A 19,117-nucleotide genomic window follows, 5' to 3' on the forward strand; every position below is an offset into this window, starting at 1 on the left:
CTATATAACAACCTATATAGAAAAAGACACCAAAAATAACACCTTTGTATGGTCAATGAAAAAAACTCATAAGAATAAACCCTTAAAAAATTCCATCAGACCAAAAAATTATTTTAAAAATATGATTTTATTTATATTCAATTGCAACAACAATAGTAATATCACCAAGATATATGGAAATCTTTATTTGTTAAAAAAAATAATAATTAAAACAGAATATAAAACCAATATAAAAATACATAAAATATATATGTAGATAAATTTCTCTCCTCAAATAGAGGTTTTTCACGTATTTTTAAATATTAAATAATTTGTATAAACACACGTGTGTGCAGGACAGGGCAAGTCCCAATCGATCAGCACATAAAATAATTATGCAGCATTTAATTATATTAAATTAATTATATTAAAATAATAATATGTGATAAAAATCAACTAAAATAATATAATGTGAAAAGTACATATATATATATATATATACACACATATGCACACAAAAATATACACACATATATATATAAAAAAGCAAACCACCTTGGTGTATAGTAACCAAATATACAATTTATATTAAGGTGCAATGGTGCAAACAATATACATACACATATATATAAAAAAGCAAACCACCTTGGTGTATGGTAACCAAATATACAATTTATAATAAGGTGCAATAGTGCAAACAATAAATAAATATTTGGAACCTAATATATACCAAATTTAATCAATCAATAAGTGAACTTTAAAAAAATATCCATCACCACAATGTGATTATATCTATACCTATACCACAATGCTGCCAAATACCGAGACTAGTGCCAAGAATAAGTGCTGTAGTACTAACCAGTCAGGACTGCCACTGCCCCGCACACACCACTCCAACGCGCGTTTCGCTCGCCGCTTCGTCAGGGAGTGTTTGTGTGTGTGTGTGCAGTGTTGTGAATTTACCTTTTGGCTCCCTCTAGTGGCTACTAGTGATTTGACTCTGGGTATGTCATTCATTCCTTGTATGCTCACCTGGGTCGTTAGGTCAGGGGTGTTGCTATATAAGCTCCCTGGACCTTCAGTTCAATGCCTGGCAACGTTGATATCAGAGCTAATCTGTAGTGCTCTTGTCTTCTGATCCTGGTTCCTGTTTGATTAAGCTAAGTCTGCTTTCTTGCTTTTTGCTATTTGTTTTTGTTTGCATTTTTGTCCAGCTTGTATATAATCTGTATCCTGACCTTGCTGGAAGCTCTAGGGTGGCTGGTGTTCTCCCCCCGGGCCGTTAGACGGTTCGGGGGTTCTTGAATCTCCAGCGTGGATTTTTGATAGGGTTTTTGTTGACCATATAAGTTATCTTACTACATTCTGCTATTAGTAAGTGGGCCTCTCTTTGCTAAACCTAGTTCATCTCTGTGTTTGTCATTTCCTCTTACCTCACCGTTATTATTTGTGGGGGGCTTGTATCCTACTTTTGGGGTCCTTTCTCTGGAGGCAAGAGAGGTCTTTGTTTTCCTCTTCTAGGGGTAGTTAGCTCTCCGGCTGGCGCGAGACATCTAGCGACCAACGTAGGCATGTTCCCCGGCTACTTCTAGTGTTGGCGTTAGGAGTAGATATATGGTTAACCCAGTTACCACTGCCCTATGAGCTGGATTTTTGTACTTCGCAGACTGGCTGATATCTCTGAGACCCTCGCCATTGGGGTCATAACAGTGCAGGCATCGTCCGATGGGACTACAAGTCCCATCGGGCTATGCCTGCTACAGTGACTGACACATTAGCCAATGATGAGACAGTAGTTAGTCCCATCATCCGGCTAATGTGTTGAATGTAAAAAAAAAACAACAAAAAAAAATACACATGTACAGTACATACAACATATAATGCATACAACATAACATACACCATGCAACATCTATATATATATATATGATGCATCGTGATTACTCGCTAATCCCGCCCCCTGCACAGTAGCTCTGCCCCCCACCACATCACCACACATAATCCCGCCCCCCATTCAATTACCACACACAATCCTGGCCCCACCTCATTACCACACACAATCCGCACCACATCACCACACATAATCCCGCCTGTTATGACCCCAATGGCAGAGGGTCTCAGAAATAAACACCAAGTCTGCAAACACAAAAAACCAGCTCATAGGGCAGTGGTAACTGGGCTAACCGTATATCTAATCCTAGCACCACAAATAGCAGCAGCCGGGGAACGTGCCTACGTTGGTTCTAGACGTCTCGCGCCAGCTGGAGAACTAACTAAGCCTAGAAGGGAAAAGATAGACCTTTCTTGCCTCCAGAGAAAAGACCCCAAAAGTTGGATACAAGCCCCCAACAAATAATAACGGTGAGGTAAGAAGAAAAGACAAACGTAAGAATGAGCTAGGTATTTAGCAAAGAGAGGCCCACTGACTAATAGCAGAATATAGTAAGATGACTTATATGGTCAGCAAAAACCCTATCAAAATTTCCACGCTGGATATTCAAGAACCCCCGAACCGTCTAACGGCCCGGGGGGAGAATACCAGCCCCCTAGAGCTTCCAGCTAAATCAGGAATCACATTTAGTACAAGCTGGACAGAAAACAAAAGCAATGCAAATAACCAAAAAACAAGGAAGCAGGACTTAGCTTAATTTTGCAAGAACCAGGACCAGCAGACAGGAGCAAACAGAAAGGACTGATTACAACGATGCCAGGCACAGGACTAAGAATCCAGGAAGTTTATATAGCAACACCCCTGGACTAACGACCCAGGTGGGTGCCAAACTGAGAAAAGACAATCCCAGAGTCATATCACTAGTGACCACAAGAGGGAGCCAAAAAAGTCTAATTCACAACACCCGCCCCCAACACATCACCACACAATCCTGCCCCCCAACCACATTACTACAGATAATCCCGCTCCCCCACCACATTACCACACATAATCCCGCCCCCACCACATTACTACACACAATCCCGCCCCCCCACCACATTACCACACATAATCCCGCCCCCCACCACATTACTACACATAATCCCGCCCCCCACCACATTACCACCCAAAATCCCGCCCCCCATCACATTACCACACATAATCCCGCCCTCCCACCACATCACCACACATAATCCCGCCACCCCACCACATTGCAACACATAATCCCGCCCCCACCACATTACCACAGATAATCCCGCCCCCCACCCCATTACCACACAATCCCGGCCCCACCACATTACACACCCACACAATCTGCACCACATCACCACACATAATCCCGCCACCCACTCCATTACCACACATAATCCCGCGCCCCACCACATCACCGCACATAATCCCGCCCCCCACCACATTACCACAGATAATCCTGCCCCCCACCACATTACCACACATAATCCCGCCCCCCACCACATTACCACACATAATCCCGCCCCCCACCACATTACTACAGATAATCCCGCCCGCCCACCATATTACCACACATAATCCCGCCCCACCACATTACCACACATAATCCCGCCCCACCCCATTACCGCACATAATCCCACCCCCCACCACATTACTGCAGATAATCCGGCCCCCCCACCACATTACCACACATAATCCCGCCCCCCACCACATCACGACACATAATCCCGCCCTGCACCACATCACCACACATAATCCCGCCCCCCAACACATCACCACACATAATCCCGCTCCCCTACCACATACAATCCCGCCCCCCACCACATTACCACACATAATCCCGCTCCCCCACCACATTACCACACACAATCCTGCCCCCCACAACATTACTGCAGATAATCCCACCCCCCACCACATTACCACATATAATCCCGCCCCCCACCACATTACCACACATACTCCCACCCACCACCACATTGCCACACATAATCCCGCCCCCCCACCACATTACCACACACAATCCCGACCCCCACCACACTACCACTCATAATCCCGCCCCCCACCGCATTACTATAGACAATCCCGCCCCCCACCACATCACCACACATAATTCAAGCCCCCCACCACATTACCACACATAATCCCGCCCCCCACCACATTACCACACATAATCCCGCCCCCCCTGTTGTGAACTCTATTTTTGGGCTCCCTCTAGTGGTCACAAGCGGTACTGTGTAGTGTTGTTCTTCTGCAGGTTGGCAGCATCAGCTGGTTCGTTATCCTTGGTTGGTTTCCTATTTAGCTCACCTGGATACTCAGTTCCTTGCCTGCTCTCAATGTATTCAGTGCTCTTCAGATTCCTTGTGACTACCTTGCTCCCAGTCTCTCCAAGACCAGCTAAGTTTTTGTTTGTTTATTTTTTGATTATCAGCATTCATCATGTTTCTTGTCCAGCTTGCTAAAATGTGATTTCCTCGCTTGCTGGTTGCTCTAGGGGACTGAGTTTCTCCCCCCACCCCGTTAGTTGGTGCGGGGGTTCTTGAAATCTCAGTGTGGATATTTTGTAAGGGTTTTTTACTGACCGCACAGACCCCTTTTCTATTTTCTGCTATCTAGTATTAGTGGGCCTCATTTGCTGAATCTGCTTTCACCCCTGTGTATGTGCCTTCCTCTTACCTCACCGTTATTATTTGTTGGGGGCTTCTATATCTTTGGGGATTATTTCTCTGGAGGCAAGTGAGGTCTTTCTTTCTCTCTAGGGGTAGTTAGTTCCTCAGGCTGGCTCGAGACGTCTAGGATTTTAGTCACGTTCACCGGCTACCTCTAGTGTGTTGGATAGGTTCAGATTTGCGGTCAGTCCAGTTTACCACCTCCCTAAAGCTTGTCCTATGTTTTGTTACTTAGCTGGAGTATTTTGTGATCCTCAACCACTAAGGATCATAACACCCCCCACCACATTACTACACACAATCCCACCCCCCCACCACATTACTACACATAATCCTGCCCCCCACATTACCACACATAATCCCATCCCCCCACCACTTTACTGCAGATAATCCCGCCCCCCACCAAATTACCACACATAATCCCACCCCTCACCACATCACCACACATAATCCCGCCCCCCCACCACATCACCACACATAATCCCACCCCCCAACACATCACCACACATAATCCCGCCCCCTCCCCATTAGCACACATAATCCCGCCCCCCACCACATCACCACACATTATCCCGCCCCCCAGCACATCACCACACATAATCCCGCCCCCCACCACATTACCACACATAATCCTGCCCCCCCACCCCATTACCACACATAATCTCACCCCCCCACCACATCACCACACATAATCCCGCCCCAACACATCACCACACTATTGTTATTAACTTAATTTTAAGTTAATTTACCACCTGCGTAAGCGCTATTGAATGTTGTCATTATTTACTTTAGTTTAATCACTAGCAGCGTTAATTAGATAGCAATGAGCGTGCCGAGCGTTAGCTGGCTGGAAACATCTAGTACAGTACATATAACATAACATACACCATGCAACATACAGTACATATAACATAACATACTACATGCAACATACACCATGCAACATACACCATGCAACATGCAACATACAACACACACCATGCAACATACATACAGTACATGCAACATGCACCATGCAACATACACCATGCAACATACAGTACATACAACATACATACAGTACATACAACATACATATAGACATCCAGTACATATATATAGACATCCAGTACATACAACATAGAGTACATACTCACCATCACCTTGATCCCCGAAGCCATTGATCACCTGTAAAAAATATTAAAATAATAAACAAACAATATACTCCCTGTGTCCGCAGATATCCAATTAAAACGAGTGTCCCACGATGATCTCCCGTGAAGAGCAGCCACATCAGCTGATGTGACCGCTCTCCAGGGGCTCCAGGAATAGAATGAAGGAAAGAATCCTTCCGCAATGTATTCCTCCGCCTCTGTGAGAAATAGTCCCTACTCTCACTTGTGGCACTGCTGTGTGGGAAAATTCCCACGCAGCTTTGCCATAAAGTGAGACCCTGAACTCAGGTAACGTCTTCAGTGATGCACTGCAGGAGCCATTGTCTCCTGTCAGTATGTCACTGGAGTCCCTATAGAGCAGTGACATCAGCCAATGTCATTGTTCTATAGGGGAGATCATCATGGGACATTCGTTATTAATTGGACTACGGCGGAAAGTGAGTATACGTTTGGTTTATTATTTTAAATTTTGAATTTAAGAATATTAAAATACTTTTTTCTGGCTGTCTTTATTTATTTTTTTTTTTAACTCTTTCAATACTATAGGATTAGTAATGGATAGGTGTCTTATTGACGCCTCTCTATTATTAACCGGGCTTAATGTCACCTTACAATAGCAAGGTGACATTAACCCCTTATTACCCCATATCCCACCGCTACACGGGAGTGGGAAAAGAAGGGCTAAGTGCCGGAATTGCTAAGTGCCGAGATCTTACAGATGCGCCATTTCTGGGGCGGCTGGGGGCTGGTATTTGTAGCTAGGGGGGCAAATATCCATGGCCCCTCTCTAAGCTATGAATATCAGTCCGCAGCTGTCTGCGTAGCCTTTCTGGCTATAAAATATAGGGGGACCCCAAGTCATTTTTTGGGGGGTCCCACTATTTTAATAGCCAGTAAAGGCTACGCAGATAGCTGCGGGCTGACATTCATAGCCTGGGAAGGGGCCATGGGTATTACCCCCTTCCCAGGCTACAAATATTGGCCCCCGGCCATCGGCTTTCCCCCCTTGGCACAGAAAATTGCTCGGGAGCCCACACCATTTTTTTCTCTTTTTTTTAATTAAACGTTCATTAATAAACATCGGCCTTGCTATTATATATCTATGGATAATCTATCTATAGATATATTTATAGATAGATAGATATATCTATACATACATAGACATATCTATCTATAGGCTATGTGTTCATGGGCCAGATTGCCCAAAGCGCCGCCCCCTTCTGTACGCTCTGTAAATCCGGATGTGTTCATCCGGAATCTCCGCACCCCATACATAGGACCCTGTGATTTACCTTGCGGCTACGGAGCATCGCCGCAAGGTAAACAGACATGCTGCGTTCTAAAAAGACGCGTCGCATGTCCGTAAATGCAGGGCCGCCAGACGCGTTTTCGCACCCATAGTGGAGACGGAATTTCATAAAATCCCCTCCACTATACGGTAACATCTGGACGCTGCGGATTGAATGCAGCATCCAATCCACAGCTAATCCGGATGTAATCCGGCCCGTGGACACATACCCTACACCAGAGGTGTCAAACTGCATTCCTCGAGGGCCGCCAACAGGTCATGTTTTCAGGATTTCCTTGTATTGCACAGGTGATAATTTAATCACCTGCACAGAATGATTCCAGCACCTTGTGGAATGCTAAGGAAATCCTGAAAACATGACCTGTTGGCGGCCCTCGAGGAATGCAGTTTGACACCTCTGCCCTACACTATCCATACATCTATCCACAGATATATCTATCCAGATATATCTATTGATAGATATATGAATAGATAGATGTATGCATCTATAGATCTATCTATATGTAGATTTAGCTATCCATCTCATTCCTTCTATCTATCTATCTATAGATCTATCTGTCTGTATATCTATCTGTCTGTGTGTGTAATGGAGTGTGGGTTGGACAAATGTAAAAGAGGAGGTTGGACAGTAATGACATCACAAATCTTTTTTTCTTTTTTTTCAATAATACATCCTAGGGGTTTAGAGATGTTTTAGCTATGGTACACTAGAAGATGATACTACCTGTTAGAGGAGGTGCTCAAAGCTGAATGTGACATTGTGTTGGAAGTCCTTGATGGGAGAATACTGAATGGAGGGTATTGTGGGAACCCCTGGATCTCAGTTTTACTGCTTTGGAGTGATTTCTGTGCAAAAGCTTTGGTTATCATTATACCTGTAATGGGGGCTTTGGTTGACACTGCTTTGAAGGGGGTGGGAGCTAGATATAGCTCGCGACCCTCTCTCTAAGCTGAATGTGGCTCTCAAGGTCAGAAAGGTTGGGTACCACTGGTCTAATGTGTATGGGGGCAGGGCCGCCATCAGGGCATTACAGCCATGACTGGTGTATGGGGCCCGGTGGGCAGAGGGGGCCCGCAGCGGGCCCCGTCTCATCTGCTCACCGGGCCCCCCTGCAGGCGCTGCGGCACGCTATTGACGTGCGGGCTCGCACGTCAATAGTTAACTGCTGCCAGCCAATTGGAGGCTGGCAGCTGACTTGAGCCGCAGTGCGCACGTCGCAGGCATCTGACGTCATTGTAAGCCGCCGGAGAATGCGTGCTTCACCTGAGGCTGCGTGGAGGGAGTGAGCTTCGCCCGCCGCAGGAGCACGGCCAGGTAAGAACTCATGTTTTTTTTGTTTTTTTTTTGAGAGCGGCGATTCAGGGGGCCGATGCTGGACACGCTGGGGCAGAGATGCTGGACACGCTGGGGCAGAGATGCTGGACACGCTGGGGCAGAGATGCTGGACATGCAGGGGCAGAGATGCTGGACACGCAGGGGCAGAGATGCTGGACACAGGGGCAGAGATGCTGGACACGCAGGGGCAGAGATGCTGGACACAGGGGCAGAGATGCTGGACACAGGGGCAGAATGCTGGAGACGAGGGGCAGAATGCTGGACATAGGGGTAGACTGTGAGACCCGGGGGCAGAATGCTGGACACAGGGGCAGACTGTGAGACCCGGGGGCAGAATGCTGGACACAGGGGCAGACTGTGAGACCCGGGGGCAGAATGCTGGACACAGGGGCAGACTGTGAGACCTGGGGGGAGAATGCAGGACACAGGGGCAGACTGTGAGACCCGGGGGCAGAATGCTGGACACAGGGGCAGACTGTGAGACACGGGGGCAGAATGCAGGACACAGGGGCAGAATGCTGGACACAGGGGCAGAATGCGAGATGCGGGGCAGAATGAAGATACGGGACAGGATGAAAGACATGAGGGCATGATGGGGCAGAATGGAGACACAGGGGGCATAATTGGAGACAAGTGGCAGGATTGCAGACATGGGGGCATGATTGAAGACATAGGGGGCAGAATGGAGACACAGGGCTGGATGAAAGGCTTGGGGCATGATTGGAGACACTGGGGGCAGAATTGGAGACAGATAGGGCAGGATTGGAGACAGATCATGCAGGATCATGGGGCAGGATGGATATGATGGAGACAGATGGGGAGATCATATGGGGCAGAATGGATACTCATGAGGGCAGGATGGGAGAACATGTGGCTGACGCCAGGAATGAGACACACGGTGGCCAGGATGGGGAATATTATTACCATAGGGACTAATTTAGGGATATTATTACTGCAGTGATGTATTTATTTTATTTTTTGAGGACACTGTTTTAAATGGGGGGCGGTCCGGTTACTGTGTAGAGTGACCCTATGTCGCCTCTTTTCCTTCATGTGGTGTAATGTAGAAGTTGGGAAAAATTAAGTAATGTGTTCTACGAGCGGAGCTCGAGATAACTGTGTTATTTCCTGCAGAGACGAGTCCTGGCTGGAAGAAGTGATGGCGGTCTGTGCTGGATGAAAGATGAAGGACTTCACCTAGAGACGTCACTGGTGAGTCAGTGTGTTACCTATACACTGACACTATACACTTTATACTATATACAGAGGTCCTGTGTATAATTTCACTAGTGATCACTGTATTATCTGTACACAGACACTGCATACTAAGTACAGATCTCCTGTGTATAATGGCACTTATGGTGATAGTATGGTGCTGGTTTTTTTTATTACTGATCAGAGTTGTAGTATTCAGTCACTATGTGGTGGTAATATGTGGTCTGGTCATGGTGTAGCGGTATTTGTTCCTTGTATGTGATATTATTCGGTCACTGTGGTGGTAATATGGTGTCTGGTCATGGTGTAGCGGTATTTGTTCCTTGTATGTGATATTATTGGTCATTTTAAAAATTGAAAAATAAATAAAAATATATCTAAATTGTATTGCATATTTTAACAAATATTTAATAGGTTACAGAAGAGTAGGGCCCGGCCAAAAGTGTCTACCGTGTTATGGTGGCGGCTTAAAAAATCTTTTGGCCAAAACAAAAGCTGCCGCCAATATGTGTGATCTGATGATGGGAACTGTTTATGTGTGATAGGTGAGAAGTGGAGTTTTTCCAAGAGAGAGCGGGGGTACTGTGGACAGTTTGAGGGGTGGAGTGTGGAGGCGGGGCTGGGGTGGAGCCTGGGCAGAGTCTCAAGGGGGCCCTGAAAATTTTGCCAGTATGGGGCCCCGAAATTTCTAGTGGCAGCCCTGTATGGGTATGCGTTAAAAGGTAACTTATTGGATGCTACCACTGCCACAGCCTATTAAGGCTATGTGCACACGATGCGGATTTACTGCGGATCCGTTGCGTTTTGTTCCGCGCAGAAATGCTGCAGATCCGCAAAGTGATTTACAGTACAGTACAGTTCCAATCAATAGGAAAAAAAAATGCTGTTATAATAGTGCAGAAAATTCTGCATGGAAAACGCTATGGATCAAAAGATGGAGCATGTCACTTCTTTTGTGCGGATCTGCAGCGATTCTGCACCCTTCCATTATAAAAATCTGCAGGGGTAAAAAACGCAGAAAATCCGCATAAAAAACACATAAAATCTGCACCTGCGTTTTCTGCCAGGAGATGCAGATTTTGTGCAGAAAATTCTGCACCCCAATCCACAATGTGTGCACATAGCCTAAACGCTCGTACATTGCAGGCCCAGACACCATTATTAGGCATGTATGTACCGCAGTAACTAGGCCCCATACTATCAAGTACTTGGGGGCGGAGGGGCATTCAGCCGGACTCTGTCACACCTTCTGAGATGCCATGTTTGCTTTTCACAAGAGTTAGTGGCTAAACTGTCAGTGTTTTTGTTGCAGCCACACCTGTGCTGTCCTTGCGGTGTACATCTATGTTCTGGTGCTCAAAAGGGTTAAACATTTGTTGTTAAAAAAATATATAATGTGCCTTCTGCTTTTTCCATGTTTTTTTCCTTTTTACAAGAATTGTTGGAGCCAATTTTTTTTTTCTAAATTTCAATATCTGCTTTTTTCTTGTAATATAGGAAAAAATAAACCCACTAAAACACTGTAGACTGGAGACTTTGGTATCAGATAATTTCTATCCTCTGTGTTTGTGCAAATAAAAATGCTTTTATAAAAGCCTCAAACTTCTGTATGTCAATCAGACGTGAGATCTAATGTGATAGAAGATTACAGTGCGGGGAAGACGGGAAACCTTCATATAGACGGCCGGTGGTGATGGAGTCAGTGACGGACTCTGGACAAATATGTTTCTAGAGCCGTAGTAGAAGATGAAGATGTCGTCCTAATCATGAAGTAGTTATTTCTCCTGTCACGTGTAATGAATATCTCCTGCAGTATTGCTAATGTTGAGTCCAGTGTCGGTAAATGAGACGAGAATTAGCGTTATGGAAGGTGAGTCTATGAGAAACGTATTCAGCTGCCGACTCCAAGGGAGAAACTGCTTGTTGTCTGTGGCCTAAATATATAGGTTTTATTAGTAGACTAGATGGTGGCCCGATTCTAACGTATCGGGTATTCTAGAATATGTAGGTAGTATATAGCACAGGCTATGTACTATATTGCACAGTGACGTAGTATATAACACAACGGACGTAGTATATAACAGAGCTACGTAGTATATAACACAGCCACGTAGTATATAACATAGCCACGTAGTGTATTGCACAGCTATGTAGTGTATTGCACAGGTACGTAGTATATTGGTCAGCCACGTAGTATATTGCATAGCTATGTAGTATATTGCACAGCCACGTAGTATATTTGACAGTCACGTTGTATATTGCACAGTCACGTTGTATATTGCCCAGCTACCTAGTCTATAGCACAGAGATGTAGTATATAACAGAGCCCACGCAGTATGTAACAGAGCCCACATAGTATATAGCAATGTGGGCACTATATGCTTGGTTACAAAAGACTTAAAATAAAAAATAAACATATACTCACCTTCCAAAGGCCCCTTGAAGTCCTGGTGCCTGTATGCGGTGCACGCGGCAGCTTCCGGTCCCAGGGTGGGTATGAGCGCAGGACCTGTGATGACCGTGACGTCATGGCAGGTCCTTCTCGCAAAGCATCCTTGGCACCGGAACCTGCCGCTTGCACTGCCGAGGACAGCGCGTGACCTCGGAGGGTGGGAATAACCTTTTTATTATTATTATTATTATTATTTGTAACATTAGATCTTTTTACTATTGATGCTGCATACGCAGCATCAATTGTTGTGATTTCTGCTCTGGGGCTCCCTCCGGTGGTTATAAGTGGTAGCGCTGCTGTCTTTGGATCGCAGCATTCATCAGGTGTGTCCTCTTATTGCAATTCTGACTGGGCTATTTAGTCTTGCTTGACCCTTTAGTCAGTGCCAGTTGTCCATTGTTCCTGGAGGATTCACATCCCAGCCTGGTCTCTCCTGCTTTGCTGTTCTTTTCAACAAAGATAAGTTCTGGCTTTGTTTTTTGCAGTCCACATGCTGTGGGCCTTATAGTTCAGTTCATTTCCATGTTTTGTCTTGTCCAGCTTGGTCTGTTTAAAGATTTGTTCAGCCAAGCTGGTATCTCTGGAGATGCAGATATACCCTCCATATCTTTAGTTTAGATGTGGAGATTTTGTATTTTCTGTGGTGGATATTTTCTAGTGTTTTAATTCTGACCGCATAGTACTCTGTCCTATCCTTTCTATTTAGCTAGAGCGGCCTCCTTTGCTAAATCCTGATTTCAGTCTGCGTATGTTATTTCCCTCTCCTCTCACAGTCAATATTTGTGGGGGGCTGTCTATCCTTTGGGGATTTTCTCTGAGGCAAGATAGTTTTCCCTTTTCTATCTCTAGGGGTATTTAGTCCTCCGGCTGTGTCGAGGTGTCTAGGGAGTGTTAGGTACATCCCACGGCTACTTCTAGTTGCGGTGTTAAGTTCAGGGTCTGCGGTCAGTACAGGTAACACCTTCTCCAGAGTACGTCTCATGCTGCTCCTAGGCCACCAGATCATAACAATCAATAGTAAAAAGTTGGTCACACAGGGCTAATAGCTGCGTTAATGGAGTGCGTTACACCGTGGCATAACGCGGTCTGTTAACGTTGCCATTAACCCTGTGTGAGGGCTGACTGGAGGAGAGTATGGAGCGGGCACTGACTGCGGGAACGAAGGAGCGGCCATTTTGCCGCCGGACTGTGCCTGTCGCTGATTGGTCGTGGCAATGGTCGTGGGCGTTTTGCCACGACCAATCAGCGTCTTGGATTTCCATGACAGACAGAGGCCGCGAACAATGAATATCCGTGACAGACAGACAGACAGACGGAAGTGACCCTTAGACAATTATATAGCAGATGTAAAGAAGAAAACTAAATACTGTAAAATAATAAATCTTCTTATATGTTTCCCCTTATTATCTCCAGTAATTGTATTATTACACAGGATTATACGATGTTACATCAGCTCATCTTCTTCTCATTCAGATCTTTATAATATCGGATCCTCTCAGTGCAGATCTTCCATATAAGAGAATTTTCCTGATTTACCAATCAAAGATTGATATGGACAGAGACAAGATGGCGGAGAGGATATTACACCTCACCCTAGAGATCCTCTTCCGGCTTACTGGAGAGGTGAGAGATTCTGATGACGTCACATTACATCATTCTTATCTATGGAAATAACAGATGGACAGAACTGGAGAGGTGAGGACTCTGGAAATGTCTGTAGTGAGATTTATTAATGTGTCTCTCCATAACCAGGATTACACAGAATTGAAGAAGACCTCTAGTGAACGCTGTCAGGACCCTGTGTCTGAGGGATGGGGAAGACTCCTGAGCCCAATCACAGGGCCTCCACCTCACCCCCCTGTACATGGGGAAATCAATTACCAGAAGATCCTAGAACTCATCTACAAGATGGTTGAGCTGCTGACTGGAGAGGTGACACTGCTGGGAATGCTGGGACATTATACAGTAATGCTATGAAGGGAACGGGGGTATGACGGTATCATTTTATGTATCAGGTTCCTATAAGGTGTCAGGATGTCGCCATCTATTTCACCTTGGGGGAGTGGGAGTATTTAGAAGGAAACAAAGAGCTCTACAAGGACATCATGATGGAGGTTCCCCAGTCCCTCACATCACCAGGTAATACACAGAACTAAATAAACACGCCCTATAACTCTGGTCAACGCAACTTTTCTGGCAAAAGGTTTTAAAACATATTTTAAGTCAATTTTGGCTGCTGATTATGAATATGAACTCCGTTTTTGGCTGTCACATCAGGATTTCGAGATATTTCAATTTTTGATGAAAATTATCTATCTAATGTTTTATGATAAAAACACTAAAAACACATGATTTTCGATACTACATTGTATATTTTTAATCAAGGAATAACAAAGATTACAAAGTCTATGTACAGCAAATCAAATATACTTACAGAATTAAACTACAAAATATAAAAACACATATATATGGCACACAGATGAATGACAAATGGCAGTTATTTGAACTTTCTTTTCTTGGCTGATCTGTGATGTACAGCTTCTGGGTTGTCTCTCATCAAGCTCCAGCAATAGTCAGCCATCATATGTGAGTCCCACCGGCCTTGATACCATTCTTCTATTGTTTTAATGTCCTGATGAAAACGCTCCCCTTGTTCCTCACTCACATCCCCAAGGTTCTCTGGAAAAAGTCCAAATGGCTGTGTAAATAGTGAATCTTGATACTCATTCTACATCCAAGATTCCGCAGACTCATTAGTAGCTCTTCCACAATCTCTTCATAGTTGTCTGCTTTCTTATTCCCTAGAAAATTCTGCACCACATTACAAAATGCATTCCAAGCTCTTTCTTCTGTCTCATTCATTGATGTGATAAAATTTGTGTCTCTCATAAGTGTTCTTATTTGAGGTCCATCAAATATTCCAGCCTTTTTCTTCTCTTCACTAAGACCTGGAAAAGTTGAACATATGTAGTTAAAGCATTCTCCACTGTGATTGAGAGCTTTGACGAACTGCTTCATCAATCCAAGTTTTATGTGTAAGGGAGAAAAGACAATGTCCTTCCTATCCACTAGAGGATCATGGATGACATTCTTATCGCCAGATGCCAAACTCTGTCGCTGAGGCCATTCTGTTTTCACCCAATGCTCTGCTGTAGCTCTACTGTCCCAGTAGCACAGAAAACAAGGGTGTGATCATACCAAATGGGAATTATGCATGTTCAAAGAAAACAAAGATATTCTCACATTTATTGGGAGACTAAATGAAAACTAAATTTACCTTAGTGAACCGTATAAACCGGCACTTTTCATACACTACTTATATTTATCATGGAATTCTTGAAAATGGGCTATATATCTGTAGCGCAAAAACGTGATGTGATAGAGAAATTATAAGATCAGATTTGAATTCAGCACCCTCAGATTAGTCTAAAACTGTTCGAAAAGTCCATGCCAGAAACACTTTTTTTTTTGTAGACCAGTGTAATTATCTGTATGTAAAGAAGGAATACAGTCCCTGTTTGTGTTTCCTCCAGATCTATCCAGTAAGAGGACAACACCAGAGAGATGTCTCCGTCCTCTTCTTCCACAGGACTGTAAACAAGAAGATCCCAATGTTCCTCAGAATCATCAGGTAGATGGAGAGAAGGTGTCATGAGATGTCCCCTATGATGTGTAGACGGCTGTGAAGGTCTTGTGCTCAGTCTTGTTTTATCCACCAGTATTCTATGTTTTATATTATTATTTATTTATATAACACCGTTAATTCCATGGTGCTGTACACGAGAAGGGATTACATCAAAATACAAATATCACTTACAGTAAACAAACTAACAATGACAGACTGGTAGAGAGGGAAGAGGACCCTACCCTTGTGGGCTTACATTCTACAGGATTATGGGGAAGAAGACAGTAGGTCGGGGGTTTTAGTAGCTCCGATGGTGTTGAGGTGGCCGTGTGGTCATTACAGGCTGCAAGCTTTCTTGAAGAGGTGGGTTTTCAGGTTCCGTGGGACATGTTGGGGCACAGAATTCCAGAGGATGGGGAATATTCGGGAGAAGTCTTAGAGGTGATTGGGTGAGGAGCAAATAAGCGTGGGGAGAGAAGGAGGTCTTGTGAGGACAGGAGTAATGCGAGGGAAGATATTGAGAGATTAGTTCGGAAATATACAGAGGAGAAAGGTTATGGATGGCTTTGTAGGTCAAATATAAAATAATAATAAAACACACTAGCGCTACAACTTCGAATACACAAGTGCTGCTGGTATTTCAGACAGACACTGTGCCTGTTCTGCCAATAAATTAAAATAAGCTGGATAAATAATAAGTAATACCGCGCTACAAGTGCCTGAAAAAATAACTGCTACCCTAATAAACTATTATCATATATAAACACTACTTTGTGCACACTATCAGTATGTGTGCTGTGCAGTTTGCCCTATAGGAAGTGTAATAACCAATCACTCCTTAAAATACGCCTAAATGTGCTTTGATTTAGATATACAAATATAGATATTGCACATTCCCAGGTTTACATACCATTTGGATCCCAAAGTGTGATTCTCTATGTTGAGGGATTAGCAGGCAGGTTCTCCTTATGGAAAAATGAAGTTTGCAGAGGGCGATTAGTGAATTGCTGCAGAGCTGTTCCCGTTCTAGGTGGTAAAGGTAATGAACCTGCACTCGCCGGTACTCGCTAAAGGCAGGAGAATGTTATTAATTTGTGTTCGATGTGGTCTAGGGGGTGAGTGTGCACCTTCCGGTGCTAGCTGCTGCAGGCAGAGAGGTGCCGCTACTCCGTGCAGAGCCAGAGATGTCCCGGCCGGTGGCGTCCCTGGTTACACAGAAAGAAAAATGGCCGACACTGACAAGCAGCGTGTGACGTCACTGGCCTACAGAGCCTCACTGAGGCAAAAACTAACCAACACCTTTCAAAGTGTAACGCACTCCTTCATCAGGGTTACCGCCCCATGTTCTTTGCTCCATATATAGGCACTCTGCATGCACCCCGCTGTGTGTCCTACACTGTCTTTGTATTCGTTTGCAGCTACCTCCCACAAACATTATTGTGTCTGCCGCCATTCCTTTCATAGGGAATTATTGGCCTTTTAATGAATGCATTTCACCAAGAGATCTCCATTTTAAGTATACCTTATTTCTAGAATTTATTTATAGAATGGAAACATCTTGAGAAACCTAAAAACTATATCCATATCTTAAAACTATTGTAATATGACCAAAAGGAATTTATATAACTTAGATAACATATCCATGTGTGCTGCCTAAAAACTGTAACTTTATTATAGATATAAATAAAAATAAAAATCAAATAAGAATATAAAATTGTGTTTAAAATATATGTGGCTAGACTCCACACTTATTGCAGGCCCTAGGCTGAGAAGGGGAGGGGGGATGGGGAGTGATTAATCTCTAGTATACTTTATCCATCGTTAGCAACCAACTATTCATAGACCTAAAATGAAGCCTTACTGAAACCTTATGTTGATAATAATTTAAAGTTGTGTTAAAATCCTATGTATATCAGTCACAATTATTTATATATTGTATAAGGCCCTCTTCCCCCCCAATTTCTAATAATGTTCAAAAGGCATACAGTTCCAATTCACAGTTAAGTCCCTTAGGGTATAAACTATCCAAAGTAAAAATCCATTGAGATTCCATTCTCGACATTTGTTTAAGGAAGTCACCCTCTCTTTTGTTTGGATGTACAATTTGAATACCACAAAATTGTATTCCTTTTAAAGATTGCCCGTGTTTGTCCTTAAAGTAGCGTGAGAGCGGGTGTCTTATAAACCCTTTTTGGATGTTCTTAAAATGTTCTTTTATGCGTATTCTCAGTTGTCTCTTTGTGCGACCAACTTACAACTTCCTACACAGACATTGAATTAAATAGATAACTCCGGTAATATAACAGGACATAAAATCTCTAATGACGAATTCCTTTGTTCAGTCTGAATCTAGGAATGTTAATTGTCTTGTTTTTTTTAAAATTAGTATGTATACAACCATAACACCCCCACACGGTAGAAATCCATTCTTTGATCGAATGGATATTGATCTCTCACCTGATTTTTCTCTGAGAACCATTTTGGTTGTGGGGGCTATTAAGTGGCCCAGGGATTGGGCCTTTCTGTATATAAATACTTGGATACCAGTAGCGCTTCAGACCCTGTGAGTCCTGCAGCAGATAAGGATACAGTGCCACCCTTCTGTATCACCGCTACTGGTATCCAAGTATTCATCTTTCTGTATATAAACCTAGGGTCACCTTGTCCTTTTGTAAGACTGACTAATGTTTGATATTGACAAATTTTTTATGTCCCAAATGAAATTGTGTTATGAATGGTAAATTAAGAATTTGTTGCTGTAGATTGTAATCTTTTGTATTTACAGTCTTACTTTCTTTAATAAGGATTCCCTTGGCAATAAGGCTACCTCTTTTTGTGCTTTTTCCAACAATGGTCTGGAGTAACCTTTTTCCAGGAATTGTTGGGTTAAGTTGGTTTGCTTCTTCGTTATAATCAATCACATTCGAACAGTTTCGGCGTACCCTGGTGTATTGGCTTTTCGGTATATTCATTAGCCTCACTGGTAGATGACAACTTGTCTTATGAATGAAACTGTTCGAGTCAACCTCCTTACGATAGCATCTAGTGTATAACTGGTTACGTTCAACATAAATATTTAAATCCAAGAAATTCACACTAGTTTTGCTAATATTCGGTGTGAACTCTAAGCCATACTGATTGTTGTTTAAACCTGAGGTAAAAACACTTAAGTCATCATGGGAGCCTTCCCATACGAAAAAAAATGTCGTCAATGAATTGACGCCAAACCACTAGCCCTGGATGCAACTGCCCATTATTCCAAATGTGTTAGTCCTCCCACTTAGTGACATATATATTCGCATAGCTGGGCGCGAATCTCGTCCCCATCGCGGTCCCCCACATTTAAATATAATATTGCTCTTTGTACAGGAAATAATTATGTTGTAGCATAAATTTAATACAATATAGGATGTATTGAATTTGTATTTCAGTGTATATATTTAGGCCTTGGAGGAAATATTCAACTGCTTGGCACCCT

General features: G+C 43.7%; 1 protein-coding gene across 1 annotated transcript in view; it reads left to right on the forward strand.

The window, feature by feature from the left end:
* LOC143766385 (uncharacterized) overlaps nt 1-19,117 on the forward strand; it is a 71,126-nt gene that overhangs the window by 39,447 nt on the left and 12,562 nt on the right. The window contains exons 2-5 of the mRNA XM_077254034.1: nt 13,488-13,637; nt 13,767-13,946; nt 14,030-14,153; nt 15,548-15,645. Coding sequence (XP_077110149.1) covers nt 13,566-13,637; nt 13,767-13,946; nt 14,030-14,153; nt 15,548-15,645 — 474 coding nt within the window. The 5' untranslated portion in view covers nt 13,488-13,565. The remainder of the gene's footprint in view (nt 1-13,487; nt 13,638-13,766; nt 13,947-14,029; nt 14,154-15,547; nt 15,646-19,117) is intronic.

This window comes from Ranitomeya variabilis, chromosome 4 (genome assembly GCF_051348905.1).
Source record: "Ranitomeya variabilis isolate aRanVar5 chromosome 4, aRanVar5.hap1, whole genome shotgun sequence".
Classification (NCBI taxonomy): Eukaryota; Metazoa; Chordata; class Amphibia; order Anura; family Dendrobatidae; genus Ranitomeya; species Ranitomeya variabilis.